Below are 20,695 nucleotides of genomic sequence, written 5' to 3' on the forward strand. Positions count from 1 at the left end.
GCATTACTATCGTGGGGTAAATTGCATTGCCTGATTATTAAGTAATTATTTAATGTGTCGAGAAATGTGTTGAGACCTACAAATATATATACAAAATAAATTCCACTGAAAGAATAGTAATCTAATGTGTTTCTTGTGGTGTTCCTTTTTAAGACAATATGGTAATGTATTTTTACACCCGGCTTATCGTTTGGGAAAAACAAATAAAGTCTCTCGTATCTAGAAAAAGTTTGGGGACAATTTATCACAAACCATTTTACCATATACAGATCTCTTTTTTTTTTCTTTATGCAGAATATTTGTACAATGTCAAAAGCAAATTCCTTTGAAGGTTAAGAAATAGATTCAAACCTATAAAGCAATTTAATGAACAAAGAAGCTTAGTTATTCTAATTCCCCAAATCTTCCCTTCTGCTTTCTTTAATTGAACTTGAAAAATTGTGTCTGCTAAAACATAAAAAGAAAGCACCCATCCTGTAGCCATTTTATTCCTCTGTGGGATTCACCTTTTGCACATCATTTATTTAAATAAAAGAGGAGGAAACAGTAGACTTTGAGCAGGCTGGAGGCTGGGAACTGATGGTAACAGATTAGAAGAAGGGGAGCGACAGAGGGTCAGACATGGGGTTGAGAGCCAAGACATGTAGAGGTGTATGGACATGCGCAAAAACAGGAACAAAAATAAAAAAGCAGCAAAATTATAGATTATATATTACAATACAAAAAATACTTACAAACATTACACAGTAATTCTCTGAGCACCTGTGAGGGTTTTTTTATCTCCTTGGTCAAATAGTAAGCTTTATCTGTAAGCACCATAGTGAAATTTTGTTCACAGACTTTTTTTCCCATCAGCTCAACAGGACATATTAACATTTTCTATCCCGAGTTCTGCGTGCAAGGGAGAAGGGGAATTCATTACAAATTTTATTATTATTTTTTAAATACTATTTAAAACTTTCATTTATCCACAGAAGAAGAAAAAAAAATAGAGTCCTTTTTTTAGGCGCTTGTTTGTTTTCTTTTTACATATCTGACACAGAAGAGCTCAAGGAAAAGGTTTAACGATAGATAAAGCTCTCTATGGACGTGAAAAAAGTGGCTTACAGTGTCCTCATTGTGTGTAAATTTAAAAGGCTATGGGAAGTGGACCCCATTTTTTCTCTTTCCTGGGTGAGAATGATGGGTTTAAAAAAAGCCTCAAATAATTCTAGCTAAGAGTCTATCATAAAATCTTTCTTTGGTCATCTGAGGAGCCACCCAAATTGAAGGTTATAGTCACATGTTGACTTTGGGCCTCTTGTTCCATCGTGATGGGATTGATATTTTCTGGTCCTCATCAGTTGAGTTTCTTGAATACTGGTGTATAGGAATAAAGGGAATGGGGCTTCTCCTTTTTATTTCAGAAGGGGGAAGAATTGTACGGGAGGTGTTTGTTATTTTTGATTGGCCTCAACCCAGAAAACATACAGGTCCCACTTCGAAGCCAAATTTCTGGTTGGTTTCTCCAAAGTCCATGAACATGGCATCCATCAAAGGTAGCTGCTCCACGCGTGGAGTGTGGACTTCCAACACAGTCTTGTCTGTACCTTTCCTCGTCTGTAGAGTTGGAAAATATTGATAAACAATCAGTATTGCGTTTTAACTACCATATGGCTGAATATTCTTAATTTATTTATTTTTTTAAGCAAATCACAAATCATATCTAGACAGTTCAGAATTCACAAGTTCCTCAGTCCTAACAGTTTTAGCTGTTTATCTAAAATTCAGTACTGAAAAGCAGAAAACATATAATGCAAATTTTAAAAGTTTCATTATTGGATAAATGAAATAATACGTAAATAAGTAAAAATTAAAAAAATAAAAAATACTATAAAGCAGGTGTTAATTTGCCCCATGGGGAAAGGAATGGTAATATTGTAGGTTTTAATGTTAAGTACCACACACTGCTATAAAACACATGTCAGAACTAATGGGAATCCTTAGAAAGACACATAGCTTAGTTAAAACCTATGTTTGACTTGTATTTTTTTGTCGGCAAAGAAAATAGCCTTAATAATAAATGTTTTACTAAAAGTACAAATATAGCATTTGAGAAAACAAAATATTTTATATAAGTTTTTGTGAGCAATGTCCTCATCTTGCTTTCCTTTTCCTTTTTTTAACCTTGTTTCATAGTTTCCCCACACTTCTGAAATTCATGTAATTAATACAAAATTATATTATATAATCACTGTAAACAAAATGGTTTGTAAGTACACTACCACTTTCTGGTATTTGCCTGTGAGCTGGAATCCTATACAAATGTAATGAACACATGATTCTGTAATCAGGAACTAAGAATTCTTCCATCCCACTATGAATGTGACCTCAATCTGCTCCATTTAACTTACCGCACAACCGTCTCTCAGAGCCTTAATGTAGGGGCTATTGTGGAAGGAGAGATCCTCTTCATTTGAACCCATAAAGTGCAGAGCCTTTTGGTAACTATTGGTGGAGGTAAGGTGCCAGGCAGCAGAGCGGTGACAATGATATGTAAAGTTCTGATGGGCAGAGACACTCAGAAGTCGTAAGAAGGTCAACTGCACCACACCAATGGGGATACCCTCCGAATCGACATATGAGAACTGTGTGTAGAAGGACAGGATGATTAGAAAACAAGGGCAAATATTTGAAGGTTTTAGGAAAATAAAAGTAGGTGTGAGTGAAAGACTGGTTGGAAGGATTTATAGATAATGAAGTTTATAAATATTAAAATAATATGGAATTGTTAGAAATATGAATGAATGAAAGAATGAACGAACAAGTAAATGGTAAGACATTAGTAAGAGTTTTCAGAATTTTTCACAGGAGATACAAGTACACTTGATGTTTGAGTGAAAACTAATAACATGGACAAGTGACCGAAACACAACAGAGGCAAATAAACAACCATTGATAAAATATATTTTATTTTATCATTAGTTTTATTTGTGGTGGTTTGGCCCACAAAGGTGATTGTAGCACCTTCTGATTTTAGGAATTTTTTAATCATATTATTACTGTGTTTAAATAAACAACCATATATGAAGTAGCAATATTTTTCCCCATCTCTGAGAATTCCTGTTTTAATGCCTCCAACTGTGCCCAGTGTGGCCCAGTATGTCTTATCACCTCACCTTTCTGCCACTCCTGAATTTGCTGTACCAGGTCTCTTTCTTTTCTGAGCTCCAGGTTGACATCTTTACCTGTGTGAGACAAGATCAGAGTTAGAATACCTGGTCCTTTTATCTACATGTCACTGAGATGCAATCTCCCTCTCCGGTCCTCACCTTCTCTATGTCTTTGTTGGGGTAGATACAGGTTTCTCCTCCTGATGTAAAGTTACAGAAGACCTTAAAGGAGTCTCGTGTGCAACCTTGATTGGGATCAATCCAGTATTCACCTGGGAGGAAGAAGGCATAGGTGTCATTTCACCTGACTGAGAATCTACTCTTTACCACTGGGAATCTGCCTATTTATCCTGAGGATCAACTCAAAAACCTTGAGGGTCTTCCCATTCACAATGCGATTCTGCCCATTTACACTAAGAATCTGCCATTCACCCCGATAGTCTGCCTATTGAGTTATCTCTTATCCTCTTATCTTATCCTTCACCCTAAGATAACCTCATCTTTTAGAGAGATCTATTCAATAAAGACATATTCGACCTGATGATTTGCCCATTTACCCACCAAATCTTCTCATTCACACTGAAAATTGTGTTCATTCAATCCAAACTGATGTAGAAAAAAATCTAAAAATAGTAGCACAAACTATAGCGTGGTTGTTTAAATATATGCATAATCATGGGGTCACAGCAAGATTACTCCATTTGATTGATTTATATGATACCGATTATACAGAAGAAAAAATTAGGTTTGTAATTTGGTAAAAGTGAGTATTCTGTTGCTTCCAGTTAAACATGCAATCCAGTAAGATAGTATGCTGAACCCGGCATGTCAGTTTTAATACACAACCAGTGTGCTAAATGTCGAAACACATACTTAGTTATTTAGAACTCTGCTGTCCAATTCTGTCTTTCATTTTCACCTATCGTACCTACAATTCACTACTGGAAGGGCATTCCTAACTTTCTCCATCATGCACACAGTCATTGGCTATTTCACACAAACAAATGGCATAATAATATTGCCATTTTTATATCTAATGTCATTAAAAAACAAATATCTGAGCGTACCCAAATGATGTCATTTTCCTTGACTAACTGTTGCTCTGTCCCCACTCTACTTGATATCTTTGCTTTATATATCTCACATTATAAAATGAACCTTGACAAACCAGGGATATTTCACTTAGAATTATCTTCCATCAGAAACATATTCTTCCTACATTTATTGTGCCACAAGTTTACTTTCCTTTTTATTACATTGCTACGCTAACATAAATAAATAATTTTTAAATCGAAAAAGCAAAAAACAAGTGCATCTTCAGTGAACAAATGTGATGACCCTTTATCCATCCCCCTATTGTGTTGAATTTTGTACATTGTATGCCTTTAATGTGCAATAATATTATATCTGTTTAAAAGGGCCACATGTAGACCGTATCTTAGATTCTGAGCCAGATGCCACAACTCACCATCAGTAACATCTGGATGAGCTAGACGCAGGTCTTGACATGTCCTAGCCGGATGCTCCTTTGTGCCCAACGGTGTTTTCATTAGTTCAATATCTTTCTTGATGGCATTAAGAGAGCCATAGATCTCTTCCATGCCATCTGTGTAATCACCCGCTGGTTCGTCTGACATGAACTGACTGGCGTCAATTGAACGTTTGTTCTTCTTTGGCATCTGGAAGGGCAGAGGCTGGATCACCTCACCTGGTGGTCCCTGCAGAGGACAAATGGAGAAGAGTATGTTTGACAGGGTGCTCATTGATATATAGAATGAAAGGAGCCCTAGTACCAAGGGGAAAAAATGGTTTACAAGCTCAGAAATAGTATTATTAAAAGGCTCAAATATCTAAAAACACAAGAAATAGCACTCAGTGTCATGGGTAAAAAAACATGAACAATTGAAACAAAGCACAACTAAAAGACTCACCGGAGGTCCAGGAGGTCCTTGAAAACCTTTCTGACCCTTGGGTCCAGCTTGTCCCTATATGATAGAAAAGAACGCGTTACACACATGTACTGTTATCTCAGGTAATGTACCTGGGACAACTCGCAACACAACAGGGACCTTATGTATTGTTGACAGAACGCATCAATAGTCATTCAGATACATCTCTGGAAGCAGAAGTACACACAGATAAAAAAAAAAAAAAAGCTTTCAAGCAGGTTCTAAGCAGCTTGCCCAATTTCTGTCACAGACCATCTACTACTGACATTTAACCTAGTCATTTTAGGGATAATTTGAAGACAGGAAAGTTACATAATGTGGAGTTTGGCCCAGAGAAATGGAAGACCCATTCATCCTGCATTTCTTCCAAGGTCAATAAAATGGGTGCCATTGAGTTGGGAAACTATGTAAAACTATCAAAAGCTAAATATATGCTTCTTGGTTTAAATATCCTGATATTATTATTTGTATATGTGCAATGAATATACACTTATAATGTAAGGAAGAATATAATGAGGATGCTACAGACATTACTCATTGATAAGTCTTCCTTTGTTTTGTTACATAACGTCCTAGATACCCTTTTTATATAGAACATGTCACCTTCCTGTGACTTGATAAACCCCTTGAGATATTTTAAGTTTCTATTTTTCATTGTTAGGGTTCTTTGCTCAAAGCCAAATATATGTATATATTCAGAATTTATTGACTATTATTATGCAGATCTTGCACCGTCTTTTAATTATTTATGTTTATTTTCAATTACAAATACTAGTATTAACAGAAAAGAAGATAGATGCCATAATATATAATCAGATATATAAAATCTGTAATATTAAGGATACACTGATAACAAAGGGGCATGAGTGTTTACCACTGCAGTGTGTAAAGTGCTAGGTTTGCCAGGGAAATCTGGATTCTGAACCCGGTGTTGTAGAATTCTCATCATGAGAATCAAAAAAGTTTGGCATAGTGAAAAAGCCCTGTGAGTACGGCACACTTCCACACTCAGGGGTAGGGGGGAGTAGTTTTTTAGGAACTGTGTGGAAACAAGGATGTGGAGATCTGGGAAGAATAGGTTAAGGATAGTTCTAAATCCACTACTGGTCACTATATTGTTACATTCAATCAAACTATGTATCTGCCCTTCTCCAGATAAAACCAGCATAGCCTGAACAGGGCAATGGAGCAGGGATAGGTAGGTAGAATGGAGCAGGGATAGGTAGGTAGAATGGATATTAGTAAACTAGAAATCACAGTTGGTAACTTATGGCAGTTATAATTCATCACAGAAACAAGGTACTCACTGAAGCTCCTTTGGCTCCCTTTACACCTGGTGGACCCTGCAAAGAAATAAATCACAGATTGATGACTATGATCCAAACATGTACTGAGCTTGATACACAGAGAGCATGTGTATGGGTGATAGAATAGTAATCTACAGAGGAATCACACTTAGTGGCAGATTTCATACATGAATGAACATTCTGTGATAAAGATTATTGTTTTGGCCAGTTATATGATATGGAACAGGATTATGTCAGAGAATGTTAATAGATATGATATTTATAAATGAATTTAAAAAAAATTAGTCAAATGAATATCATTCAAGCTATAAAAAGAGAAATCATAATATTTGCCCACATATAAGGTACAACAGACTTCATATTAGGAGGTAAACTTACTCAAGGGGATAAATAGTATAGAACTATTTTACTCATATTATAACCATTCAAATTGTTACAGAGTGAGGATCTGTATTACTCCTCATTATAAACACATAAAGGTTTATTCAGTAAATGCCAAAAGTGCCACTGACTGGTGTCCTGTGGGGGGTATAAAGCATACAGAGAGGGGAGGAGCACTAGGAGATATGGAACCAAGGGTAATAGAATGTGTGGGGATATAGAACATACAGAGAGGGGAGGAGCACTAGGAGATATGGAACCAAGGCTAATAGAATGTGTGGGGGTATAGAGCATACAGAGAGGGGAGGAGCACTAGGAGATATGGAACCAAGGGTAATAGAAGGTGTGGGGGTATAAAGCATACAGACAGGGGAGGAGCACTAGGAGATATGGAACCAAGGCTAATAGAATGTGTGGGGGTATAAAGCATACAGAGAGGGGAGGAGCACTAGGAGATATGGAACCAAGGCTAATAGAATGTGTGGGGGTATAAAGCATACAGAGAGGGGAGGAGCACTAGGAGATATGGAACCAAGGCTAATAGAAGGTGTGGGGGTATAAAGCATACAGACAGGGGAGGAGCACTAGGAGATATGGAACCAAGGGTAATAGAATGTGTGGGGGTATAAAGCATACAGAGAGGGGAGGAGCACTAGGAGATATGGAACCAAGGCTAATAGAATGTGTGGGGGTATAGAGCATACAGAGAGGGGAGGAGCACTAGGAGATATGGAACCAAGGCTAATAGAATGTGTGGGGGTATAAAGCATACAGAGAGGGGAGGACCACTAGGAGATATGGAACCAAGGCTAATAGAATGTGTGGGGGTATAAAGCATACAGAGAGGGGAGGAGTGCTAGGAGATATGGAACCAAGGCTAATAGAATGTGTGGGGGTATAAAGCATACAGAGAGGGGAGGACCACTAGGAGATATGGAACCAAGGCTAATAGAATGTGTGGGGGTATAAAGCATACAGAGAGGGGAGGACCACTAGGAGATATGGAACCAAGGCTAATAGAATGTGTGGGGGTATAAAGCATACAGAGAGGGGAAGACCACTAGGAGATATGGAACCAAGGCTAATAGAAGGTGTGGGGGTATAAAGCATACAGAGAGGGGAGGAGCACTAAGAGATATGGAACCAAGGCTAATAGAATGTGTGGGGGTATAGAGCATACAGAGAGGGGAGGAGCACTAGGAGATATGGAACCAAGGGTAATAGAATGTGTGGGGGTATAAAGCATACAGATAGGGGAGGACCACTAGGAGATATGGAACCAAGGCTAATAGAATGTTTGGGGATATAAAGCATATAGAGAGGGTAGGAGCACTAGGAGATATGGAACCAAGGCTAATAGAAGGTGCGGGGGTATAAAGCATACAGAGAGGGGAGGAGTGCTAGGCGATATGGAACCAAGGGTAATATAATGTGTGGGGATATAGAACATACAGAGAGGGGAGGAGCACTAGGAGATATGGAACCAAGGGTAATAGAAGGTGCGGGGGTATAAAGCATACAGAGAGGGGAGGAGCACTAGGAGATATGCAACCAAGGCTAATAGAATGTGTGGGGGTATAAAGCATACAGAGAAGGGAGGAGCACTAGGAGATACGGAACCAAGGCTAATAGAATGTGTGGGGGTATAAAGCATACAGATAGGGGAGGAGCACTAGGAGATATGGAACCAAGGCTAATAGAATGTGTGGGGGTATAAAGCATACAGAGAGGGGAGGAGCACTAGGAGATATGGAACCAAGGCTAATAGAATGTGTGGGGGTATAAAGCATACAGAGAGGGGAGGAGCACTAGGAGATATGGAACCAAGGCTAATAGAATGTGTGGGGGTATGAAGCATACAGAGAGGGGAGGAGCACTAGGAGATATGGAACCAAGGGTAATAGAAGGTGCGGGGGTATAAAGCATACAGAGAGGGGAGGAGCACTAGGAGATATGGAACCAAGGCTAATAGAAGGTGCGGGGTTATAAAGCATACAGAGAGGGGAGGAGCACTAGGAGATATGGAACCAAGGCTAATAGAATGTGTGGGGGTATAAAGCATACAGAGAGGGGAGGAGCACTAGGAGATATGGAACCAAGGCTAATAGAATGTGTGGGGGTATGAAGCATACAGAGAGGGGAGGAGCACTAGGAGATATGGAACCAAGGGTAATAGAAGGTGCGGGGGTATAAAGCATACAGAGAGGGGAGGAGCACTAGGAGATATGGAACCAAGGCTAATAGAAGGTGCGGGGGTATAAAGCATACAGAGAGGGGAGGAGCAATAGGAGATATGGAACCAAGGCTAATAGAATGTGTGGGGGTATAAAGCATACAGAGAGGAGAGGAGCACTAGGAGATACGGAACCAAGACTAATAGAAGGTGTGGGGGTATAAAGCATACAGAGAGGGGAGGAGCACTAGGAGATATGGAACCAAGGCTAATAGAATGTGTGGGGGTATAAAGCATACAGAGAGGGGAGGAGCACTAGGAGATATGGAACCAAGGCTAATAGAAGGTGTGGGGGTATAAAGCATACAGAGAGGAGAGGAGCACTAGGAGATATGGAACCAAGGCTAATAGAATGTGTGGGGGTATAGAGCATACAGAGAGGGGAGGAGCACTAGGAGATATGGAACCAAGGCTAATAGAATGTGTGGGGGTATAAAGCATACAGAGAGGGGAGGAGCACTAGGAGATATGGAACCAAGGCTAATAGAAGGTGTGGGTATAAAGCATACAGAGAGGGGAGGAGCACTAGGAGATATGGAACCAAGGCTAATAGAAGGTGTGGGGTTATAAAGCATACAGAGAGAGGAGGAGCACTAGGAGATATGGAACCAAGGCTAATAGAATGTGTGGGGGTATAAAGCATACAGAGAGGAGAGGAGCACTAGGAGATACGGAACCAAGACTAATAGAAGGTGTGGGGGTATAAAGCATACAGAGAGGGGAGGAGCACTAGGAGATATGGAACCAAGGCTAATAGAATGTGTGGGGGTATAAAGCATACAGAGAGGGGAGGAGCACTAGGAGATATGGAACCAAGGCTAATAGAAGGTGTGGGGGTATAAAGCATACAGAGAGGAGAGGAGCACTAGGAGATACGGAACCAAGGCTAATAGAATGTTTGGGGGTATAAAGCATACAGAGAGGGGAGGAGCACTAGGAGATATGGAACCAAGGATAATAGAATGTGTGGGGGTATAAAGCATACAGAGAGGGGAGGAGCACTAGGAGATATGGAACCAAGGCTAATAGAATGTGTGGGGGTATAAAGCATACAGAGAGGGGAGGAGCACTAGGAGATATGGAACCAAGGCTAATAGAATGTGTGGGAGTATAAAGCATACAGAGAGGGGAGGAGCACTAGGATATATGGAACCAAGGCTAATAGAATGTGTGGGGGTATAAAGCATACAGATAGGGGAGGAGCACTAGGAGATATGGAACCAAGGCTAATAGAATGTGTGGGGGTATAAAGCATACAGCTAGGGGAGGAGCACTAGGAGATATGGAACCAAGGCTAATAGAATGTGTGGGGGTATAAAGCATACAGAGAGGGGAGGAGCACTAGGAGATATGGAACCAAGGCTAATAGAATGTGTGGGGGTATGAAGCATACAGAGAGGGGAGGAGCACTAGGAGATATGGAACCAAGGGTAATAGAAGGTGCGGGGGTATAAAGCATACAGAGAGGGGAGGAGCACTAGGAGATATGGAACCAAGGCTAATAGAAGGTGCGGGGGTATAAAGCATACAGAGAGGGGAGGAGCACTAGGAGATATGGAACCAAGGCTAATAGAATGTGTGGGGGTATAAAGCATACAGAGAGGGGAAGAGCACTAGGAGATATGGAACCAAGGCTAATAGAATGTTTGGGGGTATAAAGCATACAGAGAGGGGAGGAGCACTAGGAGATATGGAACCAAGGCTAATAGAATGTGTGGGGGTATAAAGCATACAGAGAGGGGAGGAGCACTAGGAGATATGGAGATATGGAACCAAGACTAATAGAATGTGTGGGGGGATAAAGCATACAGAGAGGGGAGGAGCACTAGGAGATATGGAACCAAGGCTAATAGAATGTGTGGGGGTATAAAGCATACAGAGAGGGGAGGACCACTAGGAGATATGGAACCAAGGCTAATAGAATGTGTGGGGGTATAAAGCATACAGAGAGGGGAGGAGTGCTAGGAGATATGGAACCAAGGCTAATAGAATGTGTGGGGGTATAAAGCATACAGAGAGGGGAGGACCACTAGGAGATATGGAACCAAGGCTAATAGAATGTGTGGGGGTATAAAGCATACAGAGAGGGGAGGACCACTAGGAGATATGGAACCAAGGCTAATAGAATGTGTGGGGGTATAAAGCATACAGAGAGGGGAAGACCACTAGGAGATATGGAACCAAGGCTAATAGAAGGTGTGGGGGTATAAAGCATACAGAGAGGGGAGGAGCACTAAGAGATATGGAACCAAGGCTAATAGAATGTGTGGGGGTATAGAGCATACAGAGAGGGGAGGAGCACTAGGAGATATGGAACCAAGGGTAATAGAATGTGTGGGGGTATAAAGCATACAGATAGGGGAGGACCACTAGGAGATATGGAACCAAGGCTAATAGAATGTTTGGGGATATAAAGCATATAGAGAGGGTAGGAGCACTAGGAGATATGGAACCAAGGCTAATAGAAGGTGCGGGGGTATAAAGCATACAGAGAGGGGAGGAGTGCTTGGCGATATGGAACCAAGGGTAATAGAATGTGTGGGGATATAGAACATACAGAGAGGGGAGGAGCACTAGGAGATATGGAACCAAGGGTAATAGAAGGTGCGGGGGTATAAAGCATACAGAGAGGGGAGGAGCACTAGGAGATATGCAACCAAGGCTAATAGAATGTGTGGGGGTATAAAGCATACAGAGAAGGGAGGAGCACTAGGAGATACGGAACCAAGGCTAATAGAATGTGTGGGGGTATAAAGCATACAGATAGGGGAGGAGCACTAGGAGATATGGAACCAAGGCTAATAGAATGTGTGGGGGTATAAAGCATACAGAGAGGGGAGGAGCACTAGGAGATATGGAACCAAGGCTAATAGAATGTGTGGGGGTATAAAGCATACAGAGAGGGGAGGAGCACTAGGAGATATGGAACCAAGGCTAATAGAATGTGTGGGGGTATGAAGCATACAGAGAGGGGAGGAGCACTAGGAGATATGGAACCAAGGGTAATAGAAGGTGCGGGGGTATAAAGCATACAGAGAGGGGAGGAGCACTAGGAGATATGGAACCAAGGCTAATAGAAGGTGCGGGGTTATAAAGCATACAGAGAGGGGAGGAGCACTAGGAGATATGGAACCAAGGCTAATAGAATGTGTGGGGGTATAAAGCATACAGAGAGGGGAGGAGCACTAGGAGATATGGAACCAAGGCTAATAGAATGTGTGGGGGTATGAAGCATACAGAGAGGGGAGGAGCACTAGGAGATATGGAACCAAGGGTAATAGAAGGTGCGGGGGTATAAAGCATACAGAGAGGGGAGGAGCACTAGGAGATATGGAACCAAGGCTAATAGAAGGTGCGGGGGTATAAAGCATACAGAGAGGGGAGGAGCAATAGGAGATATGGAACCAAGGCTAATAGAATGTGTGGGGGTATAAAGCATACAGAGAGGAGAGGAGCACTAGGAGATACGGAACCAAGACTAATAGAAGGTGTGGGGGTATAAAGCATACAGAGAGGGGAGGAGCACTAGGAGATATGGAACCAAGGCTAATAGAATGTGTGGGGGTATAAAGCATACAGAGAGGGGAGGAGCACTAGGAGATATGGAACCAAGGCTAATAGAAGGTGTGGGGGTATAAAGCATACAGAGAGGAGAGGAGCACTAGGAGATATGGAACCAAGGCTAATAGAATGTGTGGGGGTATAGAGCATACAGAGAGGGGAGGAGCACTAGGAGATATGGAACCAAGGCTAATAGAATGTGTGGGGGTATAAAGCATACAGAGAGGGGAGGAGCACTAGGAGATATGGAACCAAGGCTAATAGAAGGTGTGGGTATAAAGCATACAGAGAGGGGAGGAGCACTAGGAGATATGGAACCAAGGCTAATAGAAGGTGTGGGGTTATAAAGCATACAGAGAGAGGAGGAGCACTAGGAGATATGGAACCAAGGCTAATAGAATGTGTGGGGGTATAAAGCATACAGAGAGGAGAGGAGCACTAGGAGATACGGAACCAAGACTAATAGAAGGTGTGGGGGTATAAAGCATACAGAGAGGGGAGGAGCACTAGGAGATATGGAACCAAGGCTAATAGAATGTGTGGGGGTATAAAGCATACAGAGAGGGGAGGAGCACTAGGAGATATGGAACCAAGGCTAATAGAAGGTGTGGGGGTATAAAGCATACAGAGAGGAGAGGAGCACTAGGAGATACGGAACCAAGGCTAATAGAATGTTTGGGGGTATAAAGCATACAGAGAGGGGAGGAGCACTAGGAGATATGGAACCAAGGATAATAGAATGTGTGGGGGTATAAAGCATACAGAGAGGGGAGGAGCACTAGGAGATATGGAACCAAGGCTAATAGAATGTGTGGGGGTATAAAGCATACAGAGAGGGGAGGAGCACTAGGATATATGGAACCAAGGCTAATAGAATGTGTGGGGGTATAAAGCATACAGATAGGGGAGGAGCACTAGGAGATATGGAACCAAGGCTAATAGAATGTGTGGGGGTATAAAGCATACAGCTAGGGGAGGAGCACTAGGAGATATGGAACCAAGGCTAATAGAATGTGTGGGGGTATAAAGCATACAGAGAGGGGAGGAGCACTAGGAGATATGGAACCAAGGCTAATAGAATGTGTGGGGGTATGAAGCATACAGAGAGGGGAGGAGCACTAGGAGATATGGAACCAAGGGTAATAGAAGGTGCGGGGGTATAAAGCATACAGAGAGGGGAGGAGCACTAGGAGATATGGAACCAAGGCTAATAGAAGGTGCGGGGGTATAAAGCATACAGAGAGGGGAGGAGCACTAGGAGATATGGAACCAAGGCTAATAGAATGTGTGGGGGTATAAAGCATACAGAGAGGGGAAGAGCACTAGGAGATATGGAACCAAGGCTAATAGAATGTTTGGGGGTATAAAGCATACAGAGAGGGGAGGAGCACTAGGAGATATGGAACCAAGGCTAATAGAATGTGTGGGGGTATAAAGCATACAGAGAGGGGAGGAGCACTAGGAGATATGGAGATATGGAACCAAGACTAATAGAATGTGTGGGGGGATAAAGCATACAGAGAGGGGAGGAGCACTAGGAGATATGGAACCAAGGCTAATAGAATGTGTGGGGATATAAAGCATACAGAGAGGGGAGGAGCTCTAGGAGATATGGAACCAAGGCTAATAGAATGTGTGGGGGTATAAAGCATACAGAGAGGGGAGGAGCACTAGGAGATACGGAACCAAGGCTAATAGAAGGTGCGGGGGTATAAAGCATACAGAGAGGGGAGGACCACCAGGAGATATGGAACCAAGGGTAAAAGAATCTGTGGGGGTATAAAGCATACAGAGAGGGGAGGAGCACTAGGAGATACGGAACCAAGGCTAATAGAAGGTGCGGGGGTATAAAGCATACAGAGAGGGGAGGACCACCAGGAGATATGGAACCAAGGGTAATAGAATGTGTGGGGGTATAAAACATACAGAGAGGGGAGGAGCACTAGGAGATATGGAACCAAGGGTAATTGAATGTGTGGGGGTATAAAGCATACAGAGAGGGGAGGAGCACTAGGAGATATGGAACCAAGGCTAATATAATGTGTGGGGGTATAAAGCATACAGAGAGGGGAGGAGCACTAGGAGATATGGAACCAAGGCTAATAGAATGTGTGGGGGTATAAAGCATACAGAGAGGGGAGGAGCACTAAGAGATATGGAACCAAGGGTAATAGAAGGTGTGGGGGTATAAAGCATGCAGAGAGGGGAGGAGCACTAGGAGATATGGAACCAAGGCTAATGGAATGTGTGGGGGTATAAAGCATACAGAGAGGGTAGGAGCACTAGGAGATATGGAACCAAGGGTAATAGAAGGTGTGGGGGTATAAAGCATACAGAGAGGGGAGGAGCACTAGGAGATATGGACCAAGGCTAATAGAATGTGGGGGTATAAAGCATACAGAGAGGGGAGTTGCACTAGGAGATATGGAACCAAGGCTAATAGAATGTGTGGGGGTATAAAGCATACAGAGAGGGGAGGAGCACTAGGAGATATGGAACCAAGGCTAATAGAATGTGCGGGGGTATAAAGCATACAGAGAGGGGAGGAGCACTAGGAGATATGGAACCAAGGGTAATAGAAGGTGTGGGGGTATAAAGCATACAGAGAGGGGAGGAGCACTAGGAGATATGGAACCAAGGCTAATAGAAGGTGTGGGGGGTTATGTGACATGCGGGGAGGGATAAAGGTGATGTGCATGGAAACGGCAAACTGAGACCAATAGAATGTGAAAACGAATATGTAATGTACATGGACAGATAGACGACTGCAGTAGGAATCAGCAAACCAAGGACTGACATGGAATGCATTCTACTGTCCAAGTGGAATACCATATGAGGGACTTACGGGTACACCAGCAGATCCGCCTGGCCCAATGGGACCTGTGACACCAGAAATACCCTGTAGGAAGAAAGTGTAAGGATCAGTCCTGAACATGGCAGTCAATGTATCTTAATAACATTGTATCATAATCATAGTATATTGTTTCTGGAATCTGGTACTCACGGTCTCTCCTTTCTGTCCCGCTGTCCCATGTGGTCCTGGCAGGCCTCGGTCTCCCTTTTCTCCTTGCTCTCCTGCGGGTCCAATCAAACCGATAAGTCCAGGATGACCCTGAACAAGAAATACGTAAAGAGAAATAATGTTACCACGTGGCAGTCGGAGGGACACCACAGATACAAGAGATGCAGCCCAGGATTTGTGTGGCTGTCCAATTACAGACTTTCCAGTGCAGTTCAATGAGAAGTCTTTGCAAGTCAGGTGCTCTGGGCAATTGCTTTACACTTCGCACATAAAGTATTTCAGCAAGCTAAAGTGATTTAGGTTTTTGTCTCGCCCACACTTGTATTTGTCTTCTTCAAAATGAGCCAGCCAGAAATACACATCCCAGTCAAATAAAACACTTTCAAACTAAAAACTTAGTTTTGCATTTAAAAAAATAACATTTATGCATATAAAAAAATATAAAAAAACACCAAACCGTGAAGTTACTTTCACATATTAAATACTATGGCCAGATTTAAATCATCATAAATTTTGGACCATATCATTTTCTAGTTCATATTCATCTGAAAAACATCTTTTAGTTCATCCAGTTTATAGAATTATTGTAGAGACATTCTCTCAGCTCTGCATTCAGACCAAGATCCAATCAGTTAAATTAGTATATTGACCATTATTAATATGCGTAAAATTTGCGTATTTACAAACACATATACCAGTAAAAACCATCTACATTACAGACAATAATCTATACATTGTGTTAAGCAAATTACTAAAATGTATAATTTACTATTTTAAACATGTTTCTTTTACCGCTCTGTCAAACATTACGTATATGTTTTCTTTAGTTTGGTTTTCCATTATATATATGTTATATCCTATTATTTTTTTACCATTCTATTCACTTGTACTTCCTATACAATGTTCTATATGAATTCCCAGCAAATGTATATCATTATCCTGAATGGTCATGTGATCGCAACCGCAGTCAAGTGATCATGACATCATTTACCTTGAAATTTTTTGTAGCTTCCCCTATATAACTGTGTGCCAGACATCAATGTAATACCACTTGAAAAAGCCTCTAGGAGAAAAGCGTTGTGGATTGTTTTATCTTTTATTTTACAATAAAGCTGCTTTGGTTTTAATCATTACTGGATCCACTAGATATATTTTTGGCATTGTAGTGTTTTTAAAAAATAATTCCTGGCACTCCTGATTGAAGCACCTTCCTGTCGAATTTGGACATCTAATCCTTGGTGGAGATTAGCCACTTACACTGAAAACATTGAGCAGTGTCATTGCTCTGCTAAATGTGAGTATGGTTTCCATATTTTGAAATACTTTGTTAAACAGTGAACACTATATTTTGTTCTTGTTTATCTTGCCTTTGGTTTCACCTGCACTACCTAAGAAACAGTGACCAAGAGATATCTCTTGGACAAGGATTGTATCGCCATACGCCTGATACTGTGAGCTGATTTTTGTCATTTTTCATACTCATCAAGGAACAACTATTACAGCCATATGGCCTATGGCACCTAAATCCATTGCTGGGGATTGTACCACTATATGCCTAAGAAAATGTAACTGGTCTGAAGCTCCATATCATGTGAGTGAAAATGCTGTACCTGAGTTTTGTGTGTCTCCACTTACAAAGAAGTATTGCACCATTGTTGTTTCTTTTTCTGTTTTCTGTTCACATATACTCACCGACCAAAACTCATATGATCTAACAAGCAAGATTATTTGGTGAAACACCACAAATTCTGAACCATAAGCTGTGGACTTCTTCATCGGTTTGTGTTGTAAAAATAAGTTTCGCTTCTATTAGGTGCAACCTGATTTCTTTTGTTTGTTATACCAACTACGTATATGGTTGCCTATCTTTTACCCAAGTGACATGGTGGCAGCCCAGCCACACGCTAAGAAATGAAGAATGGTGGAGAAAGAATCAATATTTATTGAAGTATTTTCTTTAATAAATACATTTGCTTGCAATATTGAACTTTTATATGACTTCCAAGGTGACCTTGCTAGTCATACTTTTTATGCATGAGAGGTTTACATTATATTCCAATTTTGTAGCTCTCCCCTCCAAGCCTTTTTTCCAGACTTGATAACACCAGCCTTTTTATTATGTAATATGATATGTAAAACGGCAATAAATGAATATTTATGCCCACAGACAATTCAATCTCCAGCTTAGAGCAAAAATCCGAAACTCAAAATTTTTGACTTGTATAAAACCTACAAAAACAGTCTTAACATATGTCTGTGTCACAAGACACTAAGATCCCAAGCAGGGATATATTTATTATGATATGTATCTTCTATAATACACTATGTTTCATTGCGTAGTGTGTGCCACTCAGATGTTATTTGTTGATCAGTTTGTATTTCATATTTATTTTGTATAATAGGAAGTTTTCTTCATGTATGTAATGTGCCAGGTCTACATGTTAGGTTACATTAAATGTAATCTGATTAATTATAAAATCATAAAAGCGTATCAATTAAACTCTTAATAGCTCCCAACTGATTCCTCTTCTGCAACTGTCACTAGTCTAATACTATCCTTACCTTTTGTGTCATTTTACCCCACTCCCTCTAGCATGTAAGCTCATTGAGCAGGGCCCTCAACCCCTCTGTTCCTGTGTGTCCAACTTGTCTGGTTACAACTACATGTCTGTTCGTCCACCCATTGTAAAGCGCTGCGGAATTTGACGGCGCTCTATAAATAATATAAATGATAATAATAATAATAATCTGAATGTTTTACCTTCTCTCCTTTGGCTCCTGTATCTCCCTTCAACCCAGGCAATCCAGGGGGTCCCTGTAAAACACACATATTTATTTTAGCTTAATATGATCATAGTATGTAGACATAAACTCAAACACACATAAACACAAACATAAGCACTCAAAGAAATCAATCACTTACCACAGGTCCAGGGGGTCCAGGCTGCCCCGTTGATCCAGGACGACCTTGCTCTCCCTGCAACAAAGAAAGTAGGATCAGAGTTTGTTGTGACCGTATGATATATGTTTCTATATTGCAATGTAAGTCTTTCGTCAGACCAGCATTAAAATGGCATGCTAATTAGAACACAGGCAAACATAACAGGATCCACTTATCGTCTGTCTCAGAATAGAATGTCTTGCTGTGACATTCTGTGACATTCTTACATGGAGTGAACATTTCCAGTGTCACATTATTTTCTCAGTCCTAGAATACTATTAAGGAATAAGGTTTTCCAGGAATCACTAATCCCTGTGCCCATTATAGTCACTAAGTCTCTGATCAAGGCTCAGCTATCACAGAATCCTCTGAAATCATGCATGGATCCCTGGGTGGAACTTCCCAGTCACATATTATTAATTCAGTATATAAAGCCTTTGTCGTGGACTACTGCTCTCACATTGCAAATAGCCACTGGCAGAGTTTTATACTAAAGGGAATTCAAAGTGAATCCAAAGTAAATTTCAACGTTAAATCCAAAATAGCAAGTTCTCCAAGGCAGCTATGTGTCCAGCTTGGCCATTGTTGGCTTAAATTCACTTTGAATTCTCCCTTTAGTGAATAACCTTCATATACTTTCATGAAACATATTTTCTCTCTTACTCTGTAAAATGTAATAAATGAATTAACTCACCACGGCTCCTGGAATTCCACGAAGTCCCTCTGATCCTTGTTTTCCAGCAGTTCCCTGAGGTCCTATCGATCCTGTCTTACCAGGAGCGCCAACAGCACCATTCTCACCCTGGAAAAGGACATAAGGTTACTGCTAGGGGTTGAAGTGGGAGTCAGACCACAATGGGTGTAACTTGTTTTAAAAATCAAGAGCATATAATTCTAAAGAAACCCGTTAGTTCAACTAATTATTCAATACTGTGGTAAAAAAAAAATATATATATATATTTTAAGCTCTTGGAACAGGGGTCACTAAACTTACCTTGGCTCCCTTCTCCCCTTGACGACCTTCAGGACCAGCTGGACCAGCAGGACCCTATCAAAAGAAAGGAAATTGTTTGTACAAATATTCTGCATGTTTTGGTCCAATATAAAGAATGTTGTCAGCAGAGATGATAGAATGTTACGAAGATGATCAGTAACCCAATGGAAGGAATTGGATATGACAGAAAACAATATATGGTGAAGTAGACAGAAATCTGTGATCTGTGATCAGTGTGATATTCATTCCTGATTAGTTCATCTGCACTCACCCGCTTTCCTAGAGGACCAGGAGGACCGTTCTCTCCAGTAGGACCCGGAGACCCCTAAAAGAGTAAATAATATCTTAGGTGTGTGTTTCCTCATTCTCAGGTCGCAAATGGTGCTAAACAAAAAAAATGTCCAATGTGGCTATAATATTTTCAGTTATAAACCCGCACAGACCACAATAAAAATACAGCAGTGCTGCCTCTAGGATAAAAAAAATGTATGGCTAAGAGGGTGTTAAGTGAAGTAAAACCCAATCTACCATTATTCCCCAAACAATTTGCTCAATACATGACACTTCCAGCTTGTTTCCTCTTCAATTGTATTACTTCACTTCCATGTCCCTTTTATTTCCATTGCTATTCTTTCCTAATTATTCCATCCACCTCCTTTATGGTCTATCACGTTCACTACACTGTATAAATTGGCACGTTTTGCTTGCTTGAAATTATTAATATTTTTGTAATTCACACACTGACGATTGAAGCATTTTTCATTGTCCCATGGCAACTACTGTTAGTTACATCTTAGCATGTTTACAACTGTATTTGTTACCTTTTACATTGTGTCAATTACTTTGCTTTTCCATTCTTTTTTATTTATTTATTTTTAGAATTTAAATTTTTATAAATAAAAAAAAATGAAAGGGACAGTATATGATCCAAAACAGCTTTGAAGCCCTCTCCCCTCTATCTCTTCCTTCATGTACGTATAGCGGAGCTAACCTAACAACCCTACCTAGTAGGGTGCACCCGCCTTTTCGATCTCTCAATCCTCAGCTGACACTCTGATAGTGACAACCCGACTAATGATACCAGCACGGAATCTCACTCCTCCTTCGGGCGCCTAACATACGGGAGGCGAGGCTCACTTCGGACACTTAATGGGG

The 20,695-nt window shown here is 40.9% G+C and overlaps 1 protein-coding gene across 8 annotated transcripts in view; it reads right to left on the reverse strand.

Moving 5' to 3' along the window:
* Window positions 1-220: 220 nt before the first annotated feature.
* COL11A2 (collagen type XI alpha 2 chain) overlaps window positions 221-20,695 on the reverse strand; it is a 123,917-nt gene continuing 103,442 nt past the window's right edge. For all 8 annotated transcript variants that reach the window (XM_063431544.1, XM_063431538.1, XM_063431537.1 and 5 more), the window contains 14 exons: window positions 19,812-19,865; window positions 19,541-19,594; window positions 19,241-19,348; window positions 18,529-18,582; window positions 18,367-18,420; window positions 15,588-15,695; window positions 15,429-15,482; window positions 6,409-6,444; window positions 5,084-5,137; window positions 4,621-4,870; window positions 3,312-3,424; window positions 3,159-3,227; window positions 2,394-2,627; window positions 221-1,599 (listed from right to left, as the gene is read on the reverse strand). In XM_063431544.1, coding sequence (XP_063287614.1) covers window positions 1,453-1,599; window positions 2,394-2,627; window positions 3,159-3,227; window positions 3,312-3,424; window positions 4,621-4,870; window positions 5,084-5,137; window positions 6,409-6,444; window positions 15,429-15,482; window positions 15,588-15,695; window positions 18,367-18,420; window positions 18,529-18,582; window positions 19,241-19,348; window positions 19,541-19,594; window positions 19,812-19,865 — 1,389 coding nt within the window. In that variant the 3' untranslated portion in view covers window positions 221-1,452. The remainder of the gene's footprint in view (window positions 1,600-2,393; window positions 2,628-3,158; window positions 3,228-3,311; window positions 3,425-4,620; window positions 4,871-5,083; window positions 5,138-6,408; window positions 6,445-15,428; window positions 15,483-15,587; window positions 15,696-18,366; window positions 18,421-18,528; window positions 18,583-19,240; window positions 19,349-19,540; window positions 19,595-19,811; window positions 19,866-20,695) is intronic.

This window comes from Pelobates fuscus, chromosome 9 (genome assembly GCF_036172605.1).
Source record: "Pelobates fuscus isolate aPelFus1 chromosome 9, aPelFus1.pri, whole genome shotgun sequence".
NCBI classification, from domain to species: Eukaryota; Metazoa; Chordata; class Amphibia; order Anura; family Pelobatidae; genus Pelobates; species Pelobates fuscus.